Raw genomic sequence first — 17,081 nt, 5'->3', positions numbered from 1 at the left:
ACGAGCTGAGTCAGGAAACCGTAAACGAACCGGAATAAAAGGTAATCTTTGGCTTTCTGCGAGAACTCGTGGATCATTGGGGAAAATTGTTTCTTATTTCTCTGGAAATGTTTGCGTAAAACCGACGAGTTAATAAATATTGACGAGAGGGGTGTCAAGTGATAGACGTATTTTCGAATTAGTTCCGTGATTAAGCGATTGATGAGATGATAGTGAGATCCGGTTGGCAGACGAGCATTAAGGTCCGATTATGTGCAGCCTTCTTGTTAACGGCACGAGGTGTAACACTTTATGGGTAGGGAAGCTTTTAATAAACTTGACGGTGTTTATGGTTATACGTTTATTGAAGAATGTTCATCTAATCATCGATTAAGAACGATGAAATTTACATATATATTCGATAGATGCTTAATTGACGTGTAATATCCGTGGAAAAATATAAAATATCGTGATATAAACATTTTATACAAAATCTAAAAAGTATAACTATGTAGTTAAGTTGCGTGGTCGTTTGATTTGCAAAGTCGAGATTCATTTAAACTAACTGATATACGACAGGTTGTATATCATTGGTATCGAAACAAATTCTGTATGGCGAATAGGGGGACGAATATGGGCATGACCAAACATAATTACCTACATAATTACCGAAATCGCTAACAGTATAAGATTGAGGTGCAACGGTGTACTGAGTGTTTGGCAAATAATTTGTCCCCAGGTCAGTTGGATTACTGTAAACTTGCACGACTTGTTCTGCAGCGGGCTGTATCGGTGTTAAATTATTCGATGGCTCAGCGTCGTGGTGCGCGTTAGTAGGAATTGTGATGCTGTAACTTTCTTTTGACATATTATCCTTGAATTTCCCGTGCTGATGCACGTGTTGGTGCACCTTTATTTTATAGATATCCCCCACCTTCATGCCCACTAGTTCCTTATGATTATCAGCTTTTTCCTGTTTAGGTATATGCAAATAAATCCATATCCATTATTTTTTGTCAATTAACAAGTTTATCAATTATGTCTTATCATGATCCGAGTCAATAAGTACTTATTTTTAGATTATGCATATCACATACGTTATGTAAGACGCGATGCAAAATCACGAAAATGTGAAAAAATATTTTATAATTTAAAGTTATACGATAATAGTAACAGGCATTGTGTATGAAAATTATTTGTTGGAGAATTATTTATAATGAATGAACTATGATTTATGCGAGATTTAAAGGTATAATACCTAAAAATTAAAGAAAAATAAATAAATACAATAAAAATACAAACTACTCAAAGTATAGTATCCGTTATGACATTCAGTAAGTGGAACAGATTTCTGTTGCGTTTATAAAAGTAGAAATTTGCAGAAAAAAAGTATTCGTAGTTCTAGTTTAGTTAGTTTAGTAATAATAAGATCAAATCCGCAATGAACATATAAAAAGTCATTAGAATTTAATAGTTCTTTGTATGAAACAATTTTTGTATGGTTCATTGTGTGTAGATAAAACAAAAATTCCTACCGTGGATGTTTTAGATTTGCGTTGACTTCCCACGTTATCAACTGGCGACGATGGAACGGAAGCAGAGACCAATCTAGAATCCAAGGAGTTTCTCTGTTGCTGTTCCTGGGGGGAAGTTTGTTGCAATAATAATGCGTGATGAAGATCTTTGTTGCCTAATAAAGAACTCGTTTTTTGTATAGGAGTAGCAATTGGTATTTGTCGTGGCGTTTCTTGCTTTAGTTCGAGTGGTATTGGTTGATTATAGGTTGGTTTCGAATTCACAGAACGGTATTGTTGCTGCACAGGATACATATTCGATGGATTCAAGCCCAACAGCGAAACACTCTGACGGGTATTCACGCGCTTCTCTGCGGAAACATCATTATTTAGTAGAATTTATTCGCGATTTTTTATGAAGATTATTCATAGGTGGAAAGTTAGGTAGTGAAAGATATGTAAGTCTAGTTGATTTATAATAGGTAATATAGTAGATAATAGGGCTATCTTTTGTAACATAATTTGAAAAATAGAGCGAATATATTTTTGTCATTGATCAAAATAATCACGTTTGCATATGGATCATTTGTAGTAGAATTCACATAGCTGCAATGCATATCATGAAAGTTCACCGATTTTATCTCTTTTTATGATTTTTCACTCGTATAATAGGAGCTCATGACCAGATATGTAGATGGAATTGATAAGAATTCATTGAACAGAGACATAATTAATATTTCGTTTGAAATTCTACTATACATATATAAGAATCAGAGTATCTGTATCATTCAACTAGCCAACATTCCACATGTAACACTAATATTGTACTTGAAAATAATTATCTTACTCTCTTGATCTTGCAAATCAACGACCGATAACGAATCATCTAAGGGCGACTTCGTGGCCACATCATCGTGTTCGGCCCTTTGTTTTCCATCGGGTTCTTCGCTTGGATTAGATCTTCTGTATCGATTGTGTGCTGCCTAAAAAATGATCGGTTAATCGATAATTACAGGAGACAGTGCTGAAGGTAATAATGAACTTTGCGTGCTCACTGTAGGAGGATATTGATAATAGGGTAGAACTGCCCCGGGAATTCCTGCTGCTCCGTAGCTGTTCATATCAGACAGCAGTCGCCTGTAAGCAATCTTTGACATAGGTGGCAATATTACATGTTGAAACATCGGCGACAATGCTTGGGCGGGAACATGGTATGAATCCGAATACACTGGATAAAGTTCCAAATGATACCCTGGATCCATGTATTCCTGTTGTACTAATTGGTGTGAATTGCGTGATTGAGATTGTGATTCATGGTCTTTGTCTTCCGAATTTGGAAGAGTTTCAGGAGGTTGAATTATGGGCTGATATTCTTTCTCCAAATGTGATTTCTGTGTAGACTCTGAATGTTCGTATCCAGGTTGTACCATAATGTCAGCCAGCGCATAGTGGACTAGGAAAATAGCCATTAAAAACTGAAATCAAATATTATCAAGTATGAGCGTGATATTTTATAATTTAGTGTACATATTAAGATTTCAAACGTCAATTATTGCGATCTTACCATCGTTAATTGCCCCATTGTTGTACTTTACCGTTAATCGTTCAACAGTTCGATCGAATCTGCGCAGCGGGCTTTAAAGACACATAAATTAATGGACGAAGGTGCTGATGTCACGTATTTCGTCTGGCACGCACTTTTGTCAAGCCAGCATGTTACAAACTTGGGAAATTTAGCAAATTCGCAGAAGACTTTTATGGGTCACTGTTTTACGAAATTCACGTATCGCTTGACACCTGTATTGCTTTCATCGCGATTTCATATCCTATATATCTATTTTTAATAAAAATGTATTTTCGGAGAAAGCTTTCAGCCACAGAAATCACCTTTCGTTTCGTCGTATTTCATCTGGTCGGTGAAGCAATACAAATCTCGTAATTCACACCCTTTGATCAAGAGCCGTTTCGAAAGAAACTTTCGGCACCATATGGAGGCAGTCGATAACAATTTTCCTCATACCCATATTCTCCGCCAACGTCGTTCGCGCTTCGATTCCCAGCAAGTTGGATAGAAAGAGATTTCCAGAGGAATATAAAGTAGGAGATTTTACGGGGTTGCTCGAAATATCAAGTTTCTCCCTGCTGCATCGATTCTGTAGGATTTTGCAACGAAATGGAATATCATCGTCATATGGTGGCCGCATAATAACGGCCCTCGTGTAAATCCATGTCATCGTTCCAATCTACTAAACGTTTCCGAGCCTTCCCGCTGTGCATATTTCATTCAAGAAGCAACTCGTGCGATTTCATCGTCCGACCTATGAATCTATGAGCTAGAAACGACGAAACGATATACAAACGGAAGCAAACGCGGGCGATTTAATGTTTGAAATATTCACGCACAGGAAAGAGTAGTTTAGTAGGGGAATAGCAAATCAACGTCCGAATCTATCCACCCAGTTCGTGCGACAATCAGGGCGTGTCAGCAGGGCCGGTGGCCTCGAAGTGCAACGAACTTATAAAAGCAAGGATTTCGCACATTCCTTACGAGCGTAGCATTACTCAGTTTTGCAATAACACGTATCGTCCGAACAGCAATCCCGGTGAATCAGATCGTGATGCGTTGAACCTTAGTATTATCGATCGCTAAATTAGCATTGGGCAAAACAATTTCGATATCAACCTACCCACATTCTCGACTCACATAATCTATATGTAGGTCTTTGTTTTTATATTAACAGAAAATCGTTTTTTCCCTTGATTCTATATAATGTACAGATATAACCTATGTATGCAAGCTGCATAAAATTGCTAGATGTTACAATATCATCGAAATTGTCGAGCCGTATTTCATTCGACCGTTTATCAATGAAATTTCTTGTAACTCGTTACGCTCGATACAAAAGGTCGATGCTGTAATTCTCTGCTCTGGAAACTGTCCAGGTTGCGTATTCGGTACGTGATGCCGGCGGCGCACCTGACGCTGCGCGAGGAGGATGTGGTACGACTAACCTTGGAGTTCCTCCACAGCCGTGACCTTCACATCTCGCAGCTTTCGTTGGAACGAGAGACTGGCGTGATAAATGGTCAGTACAGCGACGACGTCCTGTTCCTTCGTCAGCTGATCCTCGATGGACAATGGGACGACGTGCTCGAGTTTATTCAGCCGTTGGAGGCGCTGCCGGATTTCGATATGAGAAAGTTCACCTACTCGATCCTCAGGCACAAGTACGTGGAGTTGCTATGTATCAAGTCCGAGGCGAACTTGATCGCCGCCGGGACAAACGGGAGTGTCGACAATGCGGTCGAGGAGGTTGTCAAGGTTTTGAGCGACCTCGAGAAGGTCGCGCCATCGAAAGAAGAGTACAGCAGCTTGTGTCTATTGCTAACGCTACCGCGACTCACGGACCACTTGCAATATAAGGACTGGAATCCTAGCAATGCCAGAGTTCAGTGCTTTCGCGAGGTGCATCCGTTGGTTGAGAAATTTCTGCCTGGCGACAGAAAGAGCACCGACCCTGCTCATCCCGTCACCTCTGCGAAGAACGATCGGCTCATACAGTTGATCATCAAGGGCATTTTGTACGAGTCTTGCGTTAACTATTGCCAGGCCAAAGCTACAGGCTCGAAGGAGAGCGAACAGGTAACATTTGTTTTCATTTTATCTTTAAGTCGACTATTTTTTTTTATTTGAAATACTAGAACAGATACTTCGAGTAATATTTATATTTGTACTTGAAGTACGTAGATACTATCAGACATATATTAACTTTACTTCTCTTTATAGTTTAAAGATAATTAACGATAATTAAGATATAAATTTGTATTACAGGTGGAAATGAACTTTTCCAGACTGTTAGACGGCTCAGTTGGTTTCAGTGATTCTGACTTAAGTCTGCTTTCTTGGTTACAAAGTATACCACCGGAAACGTTCGCCGTACCTTTCGCTCAACGAACGTTAAACGTGGATGTGGAACGGCTCGAGAGACCATCTTTGGAGACCTCCTGGACGGAACACATGTTGATCACCCCCATAAAGCCGAAGACCTTCCCGCATAGCGCGATGCCGTTCACCAGGCCAAGATCCGCCGCTGACATGATGTCACGAAGTTTAGTGCCCGCTTTAGAAGCTGGGCTTGGACCAAGGAGTCCCGGGCCTAAAAATACACCGATACCATCTGCGGCGCTAATGGCTCTGTCTACCGGTGATATAAACCCGATGTCAAGATCATCTTTCGCGAGCTTTCATCTAACCGGTTTTAAGAATAACAAATTAATGAACACCAGCGTGGACAGACTCTTTGAGAACGAGGGTGATGTCTTTCTTAGCTCGAGCTACGCTGAATTTCAGCAACTGCCTTCTATACAAGAAACAACGACCAACAGCCAGCCGAAAGCTCCGCCGAGGACGAGAGGACAATCGAAGAGTCCCGAGGGTAAGCCTATTTATTTTTGTTTTTATTTATTAATACAGTAATATGCCATATAAATTATTGTTTTTAATACTTTTACATGCGTCTCATTTTAGGTATCAAAGCTGACCCTTCTGCAGCCTCCACGCCAGAGCGTAGAGTTGCAGGCAGAGAATCTCCCGCCCCATCGACGGCTAGAAGTTCGAGAAGAGATTCCTTAGCAGAAAAACCAACTGGAGTCGCGGCAAAGATCACGGAACCTACTGCGATGCCTGTTCGAGCTTCCCTAGGTGGAGAGCATCTCGAGCAGAGTTATAACGGCGACCTGTTTAAAGAGTACCAAAAGCAGAAGCAAAGGCTACAGGAGAAGTTCCAACAGAGAGAAAGGGAATGGGATGATTTGGTCAGGCAGTTGTCGGCTCCGTTACCCTCTCAAGTCGTCGATAATAGACTTCAGGGAGATGGGTAAGTGAAAGTTTTATTGTTAGCCAGTATAACTAACTTTCATATCGCCAGTATAATTTCGACAGTGATAAATATTCACTGTTTGACTTGATAGTTTTTTAAATGTAAAGAATCCGATCGGAAACGATAGGAGAACAGAGAAACAAAAGCGTATTGTTTGTCGTGTTTCGATGCGCCGCTATTCAGTGGCCGGAGTGCTGACTATTATCACCACGAGGCAATCACGGAAAAGTGGTACGATGCTTCGAATTAACATTGGCTCGCTTCCCGGCGAGTTGCTCGTGCGACAAAATGCAGACAAATACTGTTGTTTTCCGTGTGGTGTCTCGCAGGTTCTGCAGAGCACAGTCAATCAAACAGAGTAGTTGGCTACATTCTCTAACAGATGGCAGCAAAGGAATGCCTTTGTCGCGCTTATTATGGTACTAAAGCGTGGGCCGAGAATAACTTGTTCGGTCTAGACAGCAACGTGTGGCGCGGATCGAAATAGCAATTCTCCACAGGAAACGTTCAAAAGAAACCGGGATTATTTTGTTGATTTGACGATGTCCTTTGACCTTTGCTCTCTTATCGCAATTCTATTTCTCTCTTTAATTATCGACTTCTAAAAGACGAGAGTTTACTGGGATACTCAATACCGTATATGAATTTGAAAATTCTGCAGGGACTATAAAAATATTTATTTGTAAAAAATGTTCTTTTTATTCTTTTTACCTTCGTGTATTATTTATAGTTCATTGAAAACGTGTTTCTTTTGAACGTTGCCGATCGTAGCAATTCTGTTTTCCCACGAGCTTACACACCGAAAACTTCACCGTAGACAAATCAGTAGCGGCGGGAAGTCATCCCTCGTAAGTGTCATGCACATTCCTTTTCGCGAACGAATAAACGGTCCCGGCTGTATCCTCGTAAATGTCTTGTAACGAGCTAAAATTACCATCGCCACGAGATGTCAAGTGCAATGTATCTTTTCTGCAAAGGCATATCGGTCGCATCCGGTGATAATAACTGAAAACGGCGTTTAAACGCCGATCTCGTGAACTTTCTATGCTATCCTATCAGCTTTAGTTCATCACTTTGTCAAGATATTTACATAAAAGTAACATTACATTATACTTTACCATTCAGAATCATGAATCATTTTTTTTTACCATTTTTTAGATTCATAGATTTCTAGATATGAACTCACTTTGCTTATTTTGTAACGGGTCAGAGCATGTAATTTCTAATCTTTTATCGTATCTTCTGCCATCGTGTGTATGCGGTTCGATAACGTAAAATGACCTAAATAATTCTCAATGACGCTGTCGTGAAAAAGCCAGTTCGCGGTATCGATGCGTCAAAGAAATGAAAGTGGAATTCAAACACGGTTCATTGGCACCGATCGTTGACATTGTTCCGAGTCCGGATACCGGATGTATGAGAATAAGTACGCGCACGTTGTCACAGGGAAATCGTGACCATACAGCTTCGTCATTGGTTTGGGCCCCATCGAAGGTTCTCGCTTCATGGTTTCGTTCTGCATATTTATGGTCTCATTGTCTCATTCATGTATACCGGTTCCTCATAAAACGCAGATGAATGTGCAAATTTCTGGTATGCGGTGTATCGTCTAGACGTTTCTTTTTTTTTGACGATGTAAATGCGGTCTCTGAATAAAGCTAAGGGTAAATTATTTCGTACAAATATTCAGTATTTCGTAAATTTGACGAATAATTTCACTGCATCGAATATACAGGTGAAATTAATAGTTATACATATTTAACTTCTTTTATTTTTAGCTACAATTTATTGAAACGAGATCTAAATATATAAAGTTGTCTCAAAAGTTTCTTTCGTTTTATAAGGAAATAATAGATGCGCAACATTTTTTGTTTTATATTGTTTCGTTGAATTATGTATCCATTACTTTGAATTGCACTCCATTAATTTTACTATTGATCCATTTTATTTTATTAAAACAAAATTGAATTATGTATGATCCATTCTGTTCTGATTCCAATAGAATAAAATGGGTCATACATAATTCAATAAAATAATATAAAACAAAAATGTTGTGCATCTATTATTTCCTTATAAAAGGAAAGAAACGTTTGGGACAACCTAATACGTAGCGAAGAGTAATTCGATGTGCATCAACGTGGAATTCGTTTCAGCAAAATTAATCGTAACTGCAAATGAAGCGAAATAACAGATACCAACTGTGCCTGAAGGGCATCCTCAGCCTGCAAAATGCTAATTACTGTGGATTGCTGGCGAACAAAGTTTAACTGATTTCAGAGGCGACAATATCGTGGTTGCAACGTGACGAGCTTGCGGTAGTCGGTTTCAATTTCTTGTATACGTATGCAAATGGTGTCGTATTATGACTGCATTCGGTTCTTAAACAATGAAGAATGGATATTACATACATCGAATATTTATTCAAATATCCATTTGAACATTTATTCGATATTATCACCAATTGTTCGGACAATATAGCAATTTTTTTTAGATATTATAGGATTTTTAGGGAGCTTTTATTTGCTCTTGCTATTGACAATGACAGTTTTTAGATTCAGTATCATAAAGCTGATTCATACCTTCTCTTATCTATAATCTATGATATCATGCAATTATTCGGTTGAAAGGGACCGTAAGATCTTGATATCTGCTTAAGAAACGTCCGAGTGACTCAGTCATTAACAGAATCGATTGACGTATTTCAAGTACAAGTGGATTAATTTCGATCGAATAACTCAAGAAGAACAAAAGAATTTAACGAAACGTTTGAAAGGACCAAAGGAATGATGCAAAAATATTTCGAATATGTTAATAATGTTTAAAGAAAAATGTTTTTAAGAAGACCAATAGAATGTAAGAAAAGAATACGCTTCTCAAGAGCAGATGTATCTGTTTTTGAGGAGAGCATTTTCTACTAACTATTTGAGAAGAGCATTTGCAGGTCATTCATTACTGTTGAGACGTGAAAAATAGTGACTATGGTGTTCTAGGAATCGAATCCGAGTCCCTTGGCGTTTATAGCCGACTACGTTACCCACTACGCTGTCGCCGTCGCCTGCTACTGTTCATATTTCACAATCCCAGTACATGTTTGTGCATGGAGAGCTTTCTGATCTCACATTACTGTCAAAACACGAATTTTTCATAGAATTTTCAATGAAAAAATGAAAAGCTTAGAAGTTGAATGAAAGGAGAGTAAAGAATTGAATGCACTTAAAAGTAACTTGCAAGCATCGATTCATACAAAGATCTTAACAATATTTTGCGTAGTAAATTTCTTTGTTTGTGTGAAAGTATGTAATTCATATTTTCATTACAGTAATATTGTATGTTAATGGCATAAATTAGAATTAGTGACAATATTGTATTTCTTTTGCAAACAAACGTAAAACTGCACGCGTCAAGCAGTTTAAGCTAAAATTAGTTTTTCATCAGAAATGATTATTCCTATAATCTTTTTTTATTTTGTACTGAATTTACTAGATATTCCTTTTTCTTTTCATTGTATTAAAAAAAGGGAACGATAAATGTTTCTCTACGATACATCTTACATAACAGAATTTTGTTGCGCGAATAAATAAGTAAATAAATGATCTCTTTTCCACTTCAATTGTTTTAAACTTGATAATCAAAGAATTTTAACAAATAAATCAAACTAGGAATGAAAATAAAAGGGCAGGTGAAATCCATTTACATCGAATTACAGCGAGTTGGTATATTTTAATGGTATACTGTTTGGATAGTGTACATTTGTGCAGATACTAACGAGACTTGTTAGCAATCACGTTGACGCGTCTGAGACGTAAGTCGTGGAATTAACGGGCCAAAGGAATTTCAAATGTCTGGCACTTCGTTAACCACAAAATACGAACATATTTGAAGTAGTAAAATTTACGTTTTGCGGTCGTTAAAATAAGGAGCGTACGGTAGTCCTTGATCCTTCAACCGGCTCAACAAACGAGGCCGTTCTTAATGATTCACTGCGCTCGATTCTTTCCAGTGAATCCCTTTAAATGGCCACGCGCTGTCACATTTTCGAATTAGAAGCAATCCCCAGTTAACTCGCGTTCTTCGTAGAAATTACTTTATTATTGTCCATGCTATTACTTCAGGATAAAGCATTCTTCTGCGTGGTAACACACTTACCAACCGCGTATTATCTTTCACGCGTGACAGACACAAATCGTATCCATAATACAGTTTATTAACTTCTCTCAAAGATACAAATTACGCGAGACAAGTTGAGACAGCTACCTCGAATAACTCTGGTGACCAGAGTCGTCGAATGAATCGTGAGGCATCGAGTTTAAGCACGTCGGAAGACAGATTTAGCGTAGAAAGATAGAAATTCGCGAATGTCTCACACGCACGTTCTCGATTCGTTCGAGCTGTCGAGCGGTCAGCGCGCGATTGTCACGGACGTTGCTTTCTCCGTGAAGATCGTCGACAGTGCCAGTCATTCGTGGATTTTCTTGGCTCACGACACCGCGTTTTCTCAATTCCTCAGCCAACGAAGCTTTCAACCAGCGTAAGTACGGTAGTCCACCTACTTGCGCATGTCGACCACGAGATGCAGCGCGCAATTAGTACGCGTGACCGGCCGAGATTGGCCACAGACGTTGCTTTGTTCGAGACTTGCTCGATTAAAACGAGAGGGAATCGCGAAATGAGCGTCCATCTCGAATCGAATCGCCTCGTTAGCATCGAAGAATAGCAGGTGTTGTAAACGTTCTTAAGTGGAAAAGTACATTGGGAGTAGGTTAGTTCGCATTGGTTCAAGGTGAACCGATTGCAGGTGCCGTGACGGGACGATGGTGTCCCATTCTCTCGCAATAGTTTGTTTTCACTGATGCTTCGTTACGAAATCTACATTTTGCACGGCTGGACTTTGATAATGTAGGATTTGCTTGAAAATTATTGCATATTCATGAGAATATTTGTTTTTCTTTTTGCAGTAATAATATCATTGTTCAGATGAGCGAATCAGAAGTCGCATTGATCAACTTTATAAGTTGAAAAATAACGTAACCCTGTGTTATAGTGTTATCTTGGAATTTCCTTATTTGCGATGAACAAATTTCTGAAGTAATTTGTTTCTTGAGAATTGAATATTAAAAAATTGTGTATCTGTGTAATGCGAGGCTCAAGTAAAGAAGAAAGGCAGCAATATAAATGTTATGGGAACAATAACTCAAGAAAGTAGAATGAATAATTTATGCGCGAATACGGCGACGTTTGAAAATTTATAGGAATTCGCACGTTGGTGTATGGCGGAAAGTATAGTTCTGCGTTCAACCTGTTGTGAAATACAGCGCGTGCAGGATACCTCGCTGCACGCTTAGAGTAAAAGCGCGTGTAGTTTTACGCGAGAAATAACTGTGCTACGTCTGTTGTCCCTTCTGTTCTTGGGCCACCACATCTGCCAGATGTTTCTTCTCTTGATTCCTCCAAAAAGGGTCATCCACCCTTTTCCACACTACTCTCTCGTTGCAGTGAATTCCAGTGAAAGATATTCGTTAACCTTCGAATTCGTCGAAGAACCAATCTACATTATTGAGGCAGAAACGAAACTCCAAACGCTACTGCTTCTAAAAGTCCTGTCGCACCTGAAAGGCGTTAGTTACCTATTTAAAATACATCTTGTATAAGTCTATGATGTGCATTTTGTCGGCCATCGATGAATCTTATCGCTCTTGATAAAATCTACTGCACACGCCGTCTAGCACTTTTGTAAGATTTTAACTGATAAGAATATCCATAAATAAAAAATTACATTTCTGCGTGTATCGTATCACGTACTCTAGAATTCCCCTCTATATCTACTAAAAGCTGCAATATTCAGCGAATATTTCTCAAGTTCTGTCAAGAGCTCCGCATTTAGAATGCTATAATCGAAACATCCATACAGATATCCAATTATCGAAGATTCCATAGCGAGGTAACCGCGAAATTCGCTCGATCAGAAAGCAATCAAACCGATCACAAAGGCCTAACAATTGCTGAAACATGCTTCGTTTGAATCACGCTCTGAATATCCATGCGCAAAGAAAAACCGCGAGACGATTCCTCGAATGCTCGCGGCTGCATCTTTCGATCGGTATGTTTGTTGCGGGCACAGCTGATCGCAGACCGCGTGTGCAAACGTGAACGTAGCGCAGGGCCGCGGGAATCAAAGCAGCCTCTGATAGGTCGCGATACGCTTTGTTATTACGAGCGGAGTCGGTCGACGGGCAGTCGAGTCTAATGCCGCTGGCGGGCGAAATCGTAGCCAACGCTTGGCTCCCTCGATACTTCACGTCGGGCTTCCTCCGCAGCAGCATCGTTCCCCCGGTTCTGTGGCTGCGACGCGGTTATACACATAGATACGTACGGACAAACGGACAGACAGACGGTACGTTGGATCGTCGCGAACTCGACATTCCATTCGGTCCTTGATCACGCTCCCTAAATAAGGTACGAACACTTCGAATTCCGTGGCGCGGTCGAATCGTTACGAACCGATCGTTTCTGTCTACGTGGTCTATGAGACATCCGATCGTTCGAGTTTGTCCAGGTGTGTAGTGGTGATCGCTTTGCAATTAGACTACGAGGATAAAGGGATTGGTCGTGACGAAGTTTGATTTCGTTCCTCGTGATACGAGGGAGAATCGAACTGAGATATGAAAGTGTGAGTTTTTGATCGACGAAATTTTCTGGATTGGAAGAAACGATGATTTATCACAAACCGACGATACCACGATTTCGGATTGCCGAACGTATCAGCTTGGCTCCGAGCAATCGACCGATTTACACGAAACAGAACAACCACAGTAGCACGTGCAGCTTGAGGAGCGCCGGTTCCACGCCGCCATGTGTCAATCGGTACACGATAAGATATTTTTTGCAACCTCTGGTGTAAATTCTTATTTCACGGTTCATATTTTATATTGTCAAAGAAAAAAAATATTTTTATAAATGTATCTTTGATCAACTCGTGGTTGTAGTTTCTGAAGGATTTTAGCATCTGAATGGGTAGCCTCTCTTTAGATCGTCTCACTGGTTGAGTGTCGTTCATTTAGAATGCGACGCTGAATTATGAACAGCTTCCGCTTCCAGTTCCCATCAGCCAGTTCACATAGCACGCGTGTTGATTCTCGGACCTGTCACTGTGTATGAAAACGAAACGACGAAATGCAACGTAATAAAGTCGTAGGCTTAGAAGTATTGAGAAACTCACTCGCGTTACTTTAACGCTGATGTGGGAAAGTATTTGTAAATCTCGCAAGAAACGAACTTGTACCACAGGAACGAAACGTCTATCGTTCTGTAAACATACGTTTGGAATTGTTTCGGTTGTGCAAGATATTTAAAAGATTAGGAAAAAGATTGGTATAATAATAATTTTGATTCTATAATATTTTGTGTATCTTATCAATTACTTTAAATCGCATTCTTTGTCCATTGGGGACAGAGTTTGTATTCGGCTTGTAAAGGATGTGGGATGCTTTGTTTCCATGAATCACGTCTTGCCTGAATAATGACCAATGCCTCGGATAACCTTTCTAACCCCAACCTAACCCCGTTGATGATGTTCCAAAGGAAATCTTGATTGCCGTCGAGCCTCTAAACGTTTACCAACATGAGAACAACGGTATCCTTCAATGTCAGATAGTCACTTTAAACGAAATGGAAATTTCGCTTTTGTCGAACGGTATAATTTATCAATTCACTGGTTACGGATGGTTTTTACGAAATTGAAGAGCAATCGCATATAATATGCGACGATTTTATAGAAAATCACGGTCACGACAGAGCCTGATCGTATACTTTCTTTTGCGATTACAGTATAAAGCAACCTTTGGGGAGTAAAGGACCTTCACCTGTTCACACTAGCACGCCTGCTCGATCTGGTATCCAGTCACCAAAGCCTACGATTAATGGATCTGAGCCTGTAGTGTAAGTGTCATGCTACTTTCCATTACTTAGTTATCTATACGAAAGAAATTATAATCGTAAATTTGCATTTAATTGTAGTAGAATTAAAATTTCTGAAAAAGACATTCACATTTTTACGTAACGTTTAAACTATAAGTATTTATATACATTTCTATTATTGTAAAGATAATTTAAAAAGTGGAAATCGGATAAGAAAGTTATTTTAGCGTAACGATTGCTACACTAAAACTAGACTTTAGATATTTTATATATTTTCGCGTGTATTCTATGCATACGCAATGGCGTAACGTAGGAAGTTCAGCAATTTTCAAATACCAGATTCGAAAGGAAACGATTTGTCATGATATTTCATTGAAAATGGTCCTTACAGAAGACAGAACTCGGCGCTGGGCAATACTTACGACGTTAGAGCACAGGAGAGTCATTACGATGTCGTCAAGCCGATGAAGGTAAGTCGATAAACTCATTTACGATTATTGCACCGAATATACAAGATTCACGAGGAATAACTCGTCGCTATTTTAAACCACGTTGATGCTTTCACGGACCACCGATACAATTAATTTACGATTGCTGCGCAAGCAGTGGCGCGAAATCGTCGTTACGACGCTCGATGTAATTTAATAACAAACTGACAAGAACAACGTTTAACAGTTGATTTATTTTGAATCAAGTAACTTACACGTTTATTGCTTCCAGTTGTTAATCGTTCTTTATACTTTATATACTCGCTTATCAGAATTGAATTGCAAATACATTGCTGATAATAACGCTTGTAGGAGCTCGATGAAATTTGTTATTAATACGAAAAATTGCAAACGAGCGTATCGTGACGATTCGAACCGTTCAACGGCCTTTTCACGCCAATTTGAAGTTTCGACCAGTCACTCGTAATTAGCGATAAGTTTCTTAAGAAACGATTTCATAAAATAGAAAATATATTTGTAGCCTTGTAACGGATGTTCTTGTGTACGTTTATTGCATCAAGAAATTACAATCTGATAATTGGGGAAAAAGGATCGATTTAACGTCTAACTTTCTATCTGTCTCTCCTTGTTGCCGTAAGCGCCCGCATAAACCCGTGACTCGTTTATGGTTCGACTCGTAACGCACCAGAGAAACTGGCTTAACAGCAATTTCCACGAATAGTTGCAAACGTTACGTCTGAATTATCTATATCTACTTCTTTTCAAATTAAGAACAGGTAATTTCAAAATATTCCAACCGTTAATAATTAAATCTCATAAAAATGCTCCGTTTTAAGATACCATTTTATCGGCCTGTTAACAATTTGTATTGATTTAAGATCAATTTAATATAATTCAATCAGCGATCAAATTACACCGGTGAAAGTGTCAGAGTTTGGAAAATTACAGTGCCGAGCATTCGGAGAAACTTCGTTCTCGGTGTTCCAGGTCCAGATCGACTCTAATTCCCGTAATCATCGATTGGTTAATCGAGGAATTGCCAATTAGACGTTTTAATCGGCGCAATTAGCCATTCGATCTCATAACTTCCCCCTTCCCTTGTCCTCCGTCAACTATGTCGAAATTCTTTTCCGCAAAGTTCGCCAGTGACGTAACCGAGGCAAGTTGCTGCGCATTTCGAATATCTTCCACGATTATTTGTAACACGTTTCCGTTGTTGAAGATCCGTAGAGATAATACGTCGTTGACGTCATTTTGTCAGTTTACATTTGAATGTTCCTTCGCGTCACCATCGACACAAAAACCACGAATAGAGAAGAATTGACAAAATCGTAGGGCAATTATCATGTTCATGAACCATGTGTCGAAGAGTATTTGTCGAAATAAAATGGCATGTAATCATCGTAATAATTATTCGGTGTTTGAATCTTTTCATACGCTACGTTACATCATCGTTTAGTCAGCAAGGACTCGCTTCCATGACGAATTAATCGCAAAAATTTATACCTTTATTATTCGAATGTTTTGATATTCGAATTAACCTTTACGTAATTCTAGTTAAATAATTAGAAGCACAAATTCTTTCCTGTTCCATTCTCAAATTTTCTACATCGATTACTATTATATACATCGATCGATCGATTAATCATCTCCTATTTGAAATTAAATTCACGATATCAATAATATTCGATTATACAACACGGAATATCTCATAGAACTGCGAAACGTTCGATCCAAGTGATTCGCCAGGTGTCCATTCAGAACTATGCATAGATTCCGATTCGACGTCGTGTCCCCGTACGTGATCACCTCGATCGCCAACAACAGCTGGCGACGTTGTCTACCTTTGGTGGTCGTAATGGGTCACGGCCTGTTTTGTCTGTTTCCAGTATCGCGGACGAACCGGTTCATCGATCCATATTAGATTTACTTTTCAGTACAGAAGTCTTACGACATCGATAAACGTGCGTGTCGCGCATTCTTTAAGGAAAATAAATTACGTCGCGTGGGAGAGAAGTCATGAGTGTTTATCAAAACGTATGCAACTGTTAAACTATTCTGTTTCTTAATTATTCATTGAAGAAACACAGTTATATAAAAGAATAAAAAGTACTCCTTTAAATGAAAAGATTCAAAGTACAGTGAGAAAAAATCGATCAAATTCTTTAGAAACATGAATTTTCTGTGGAACGTACTTTGATTTTGAATTAATTGCAAGACAAGGTCCAAGCGCCCACACTCGAAATTCTAATGCTCATTCCTGAGCGTCGCTGGATTATGTTACGCGATGACGCAGTTACAGGATGCAAATCGACATGTAGTCGCGCACTGATGCGTCTTTTCCT

The 17,081-nt window shown here is 39.2% G+C and overlaps 2 protein-coding genes across 6 annotated transcripts in view; one reads left to right on the top strand and one right to left on the bottom strand.

Annotated features, from left to right (window-relative positions):
* Positions 1–17,081, top strand: part of LOC126921124 (WD repeat-containing protein 47) — an 80,039-nt gene that overhangs the window by 20,565 nt on the left and 42,393 nt on the right. For all 5 annotated transcript variants that reach the window (XM_050732417.1, XM_050732395.1, XM_050732387.1 and 2 more), the window contains exons 2-6: positions 4,437–5,136; positions 5,326–5,929; positions 6,022–6,370; positions 14,198–14,308; positions 14,679–14,757. In XM_050732417.1, coding sequence (XP_050588374.1) covers positions 4,456–5,136; positions 5,326–5,929; positions 6,022–6,370; positions 14,198–14,308; positions 14,679–14,757 — 1,824 coding nt within the window. In that variant the 5' untranslated portion in view covers positions 4,437–4,455. The remainder of the gene's footprint in view (positions 1–4,436; positions 5,137–5,325; positions 5,930–6,021; positions 6,371–14,197; positions 14,309–14,678; positions 14,758–17,081) is intronic.
* LOC126921372 (uncharacterized) lies at positions 326–3,180 on the bottom strand. Its single transcript, XM_050732912.1, has 5 exons — positions 3,058–3,180; positions 2,549–2,968; positions 2,341–2,476; positions 1,515–1,864; positions 326–952 (listed from the first exon to the last, which is right to left on the bottom strand). The coding sequence occupies exons 1-5, from the start codon at positions 3,073–3,075 to the stop codon at positions 536–538; spliced, it is 1,341 nt and encodes a 446-aa protein (XP_050588869.1). The 5' UTR covers positions 3,076–3,180; the 3' UTR covers positions 326–535.

This window comes from Bombus affinis, chromosome 1, assembly GCF_024516045.1.
Source record: "Bombus affinis isolate iyBomAffi1 chromosome 1, iyBomAffi1.2, whole genome shotgun sequence".
Classification (NCBI taxonomy): domain Eukaryota; kingdom Metazoa; phylum Arthropoda; class Insecta; order Hymenoptera; family Apidae; genus Bombus; species Bombus affinis.
This window is presented reverse-complemented; position numbering and strand designations above follow the sequence as displayed.

What these genes read in the sequence shown, in the direction of transcription:
- LOC126921372 (XM_050732912.1), bottom strand. An exon ending in TGATTTGCAAGATCAAGAGA is followed by an intron (nt 1,865 to 2,340) that starts GTAAGATAATTA and finishes ATGTTTCCGCAG; the next exon opens with AGAAGCGCGTGAATACCCGT. An exon ending in GCAAATCTAAAACATCCACG is followed by an intron (nt 953 to 1,514) that starts GTAGGAATTTTT and finishes ATACCTAAACAG; the next exon opens with GAAAAAGCTGATAATCATAA.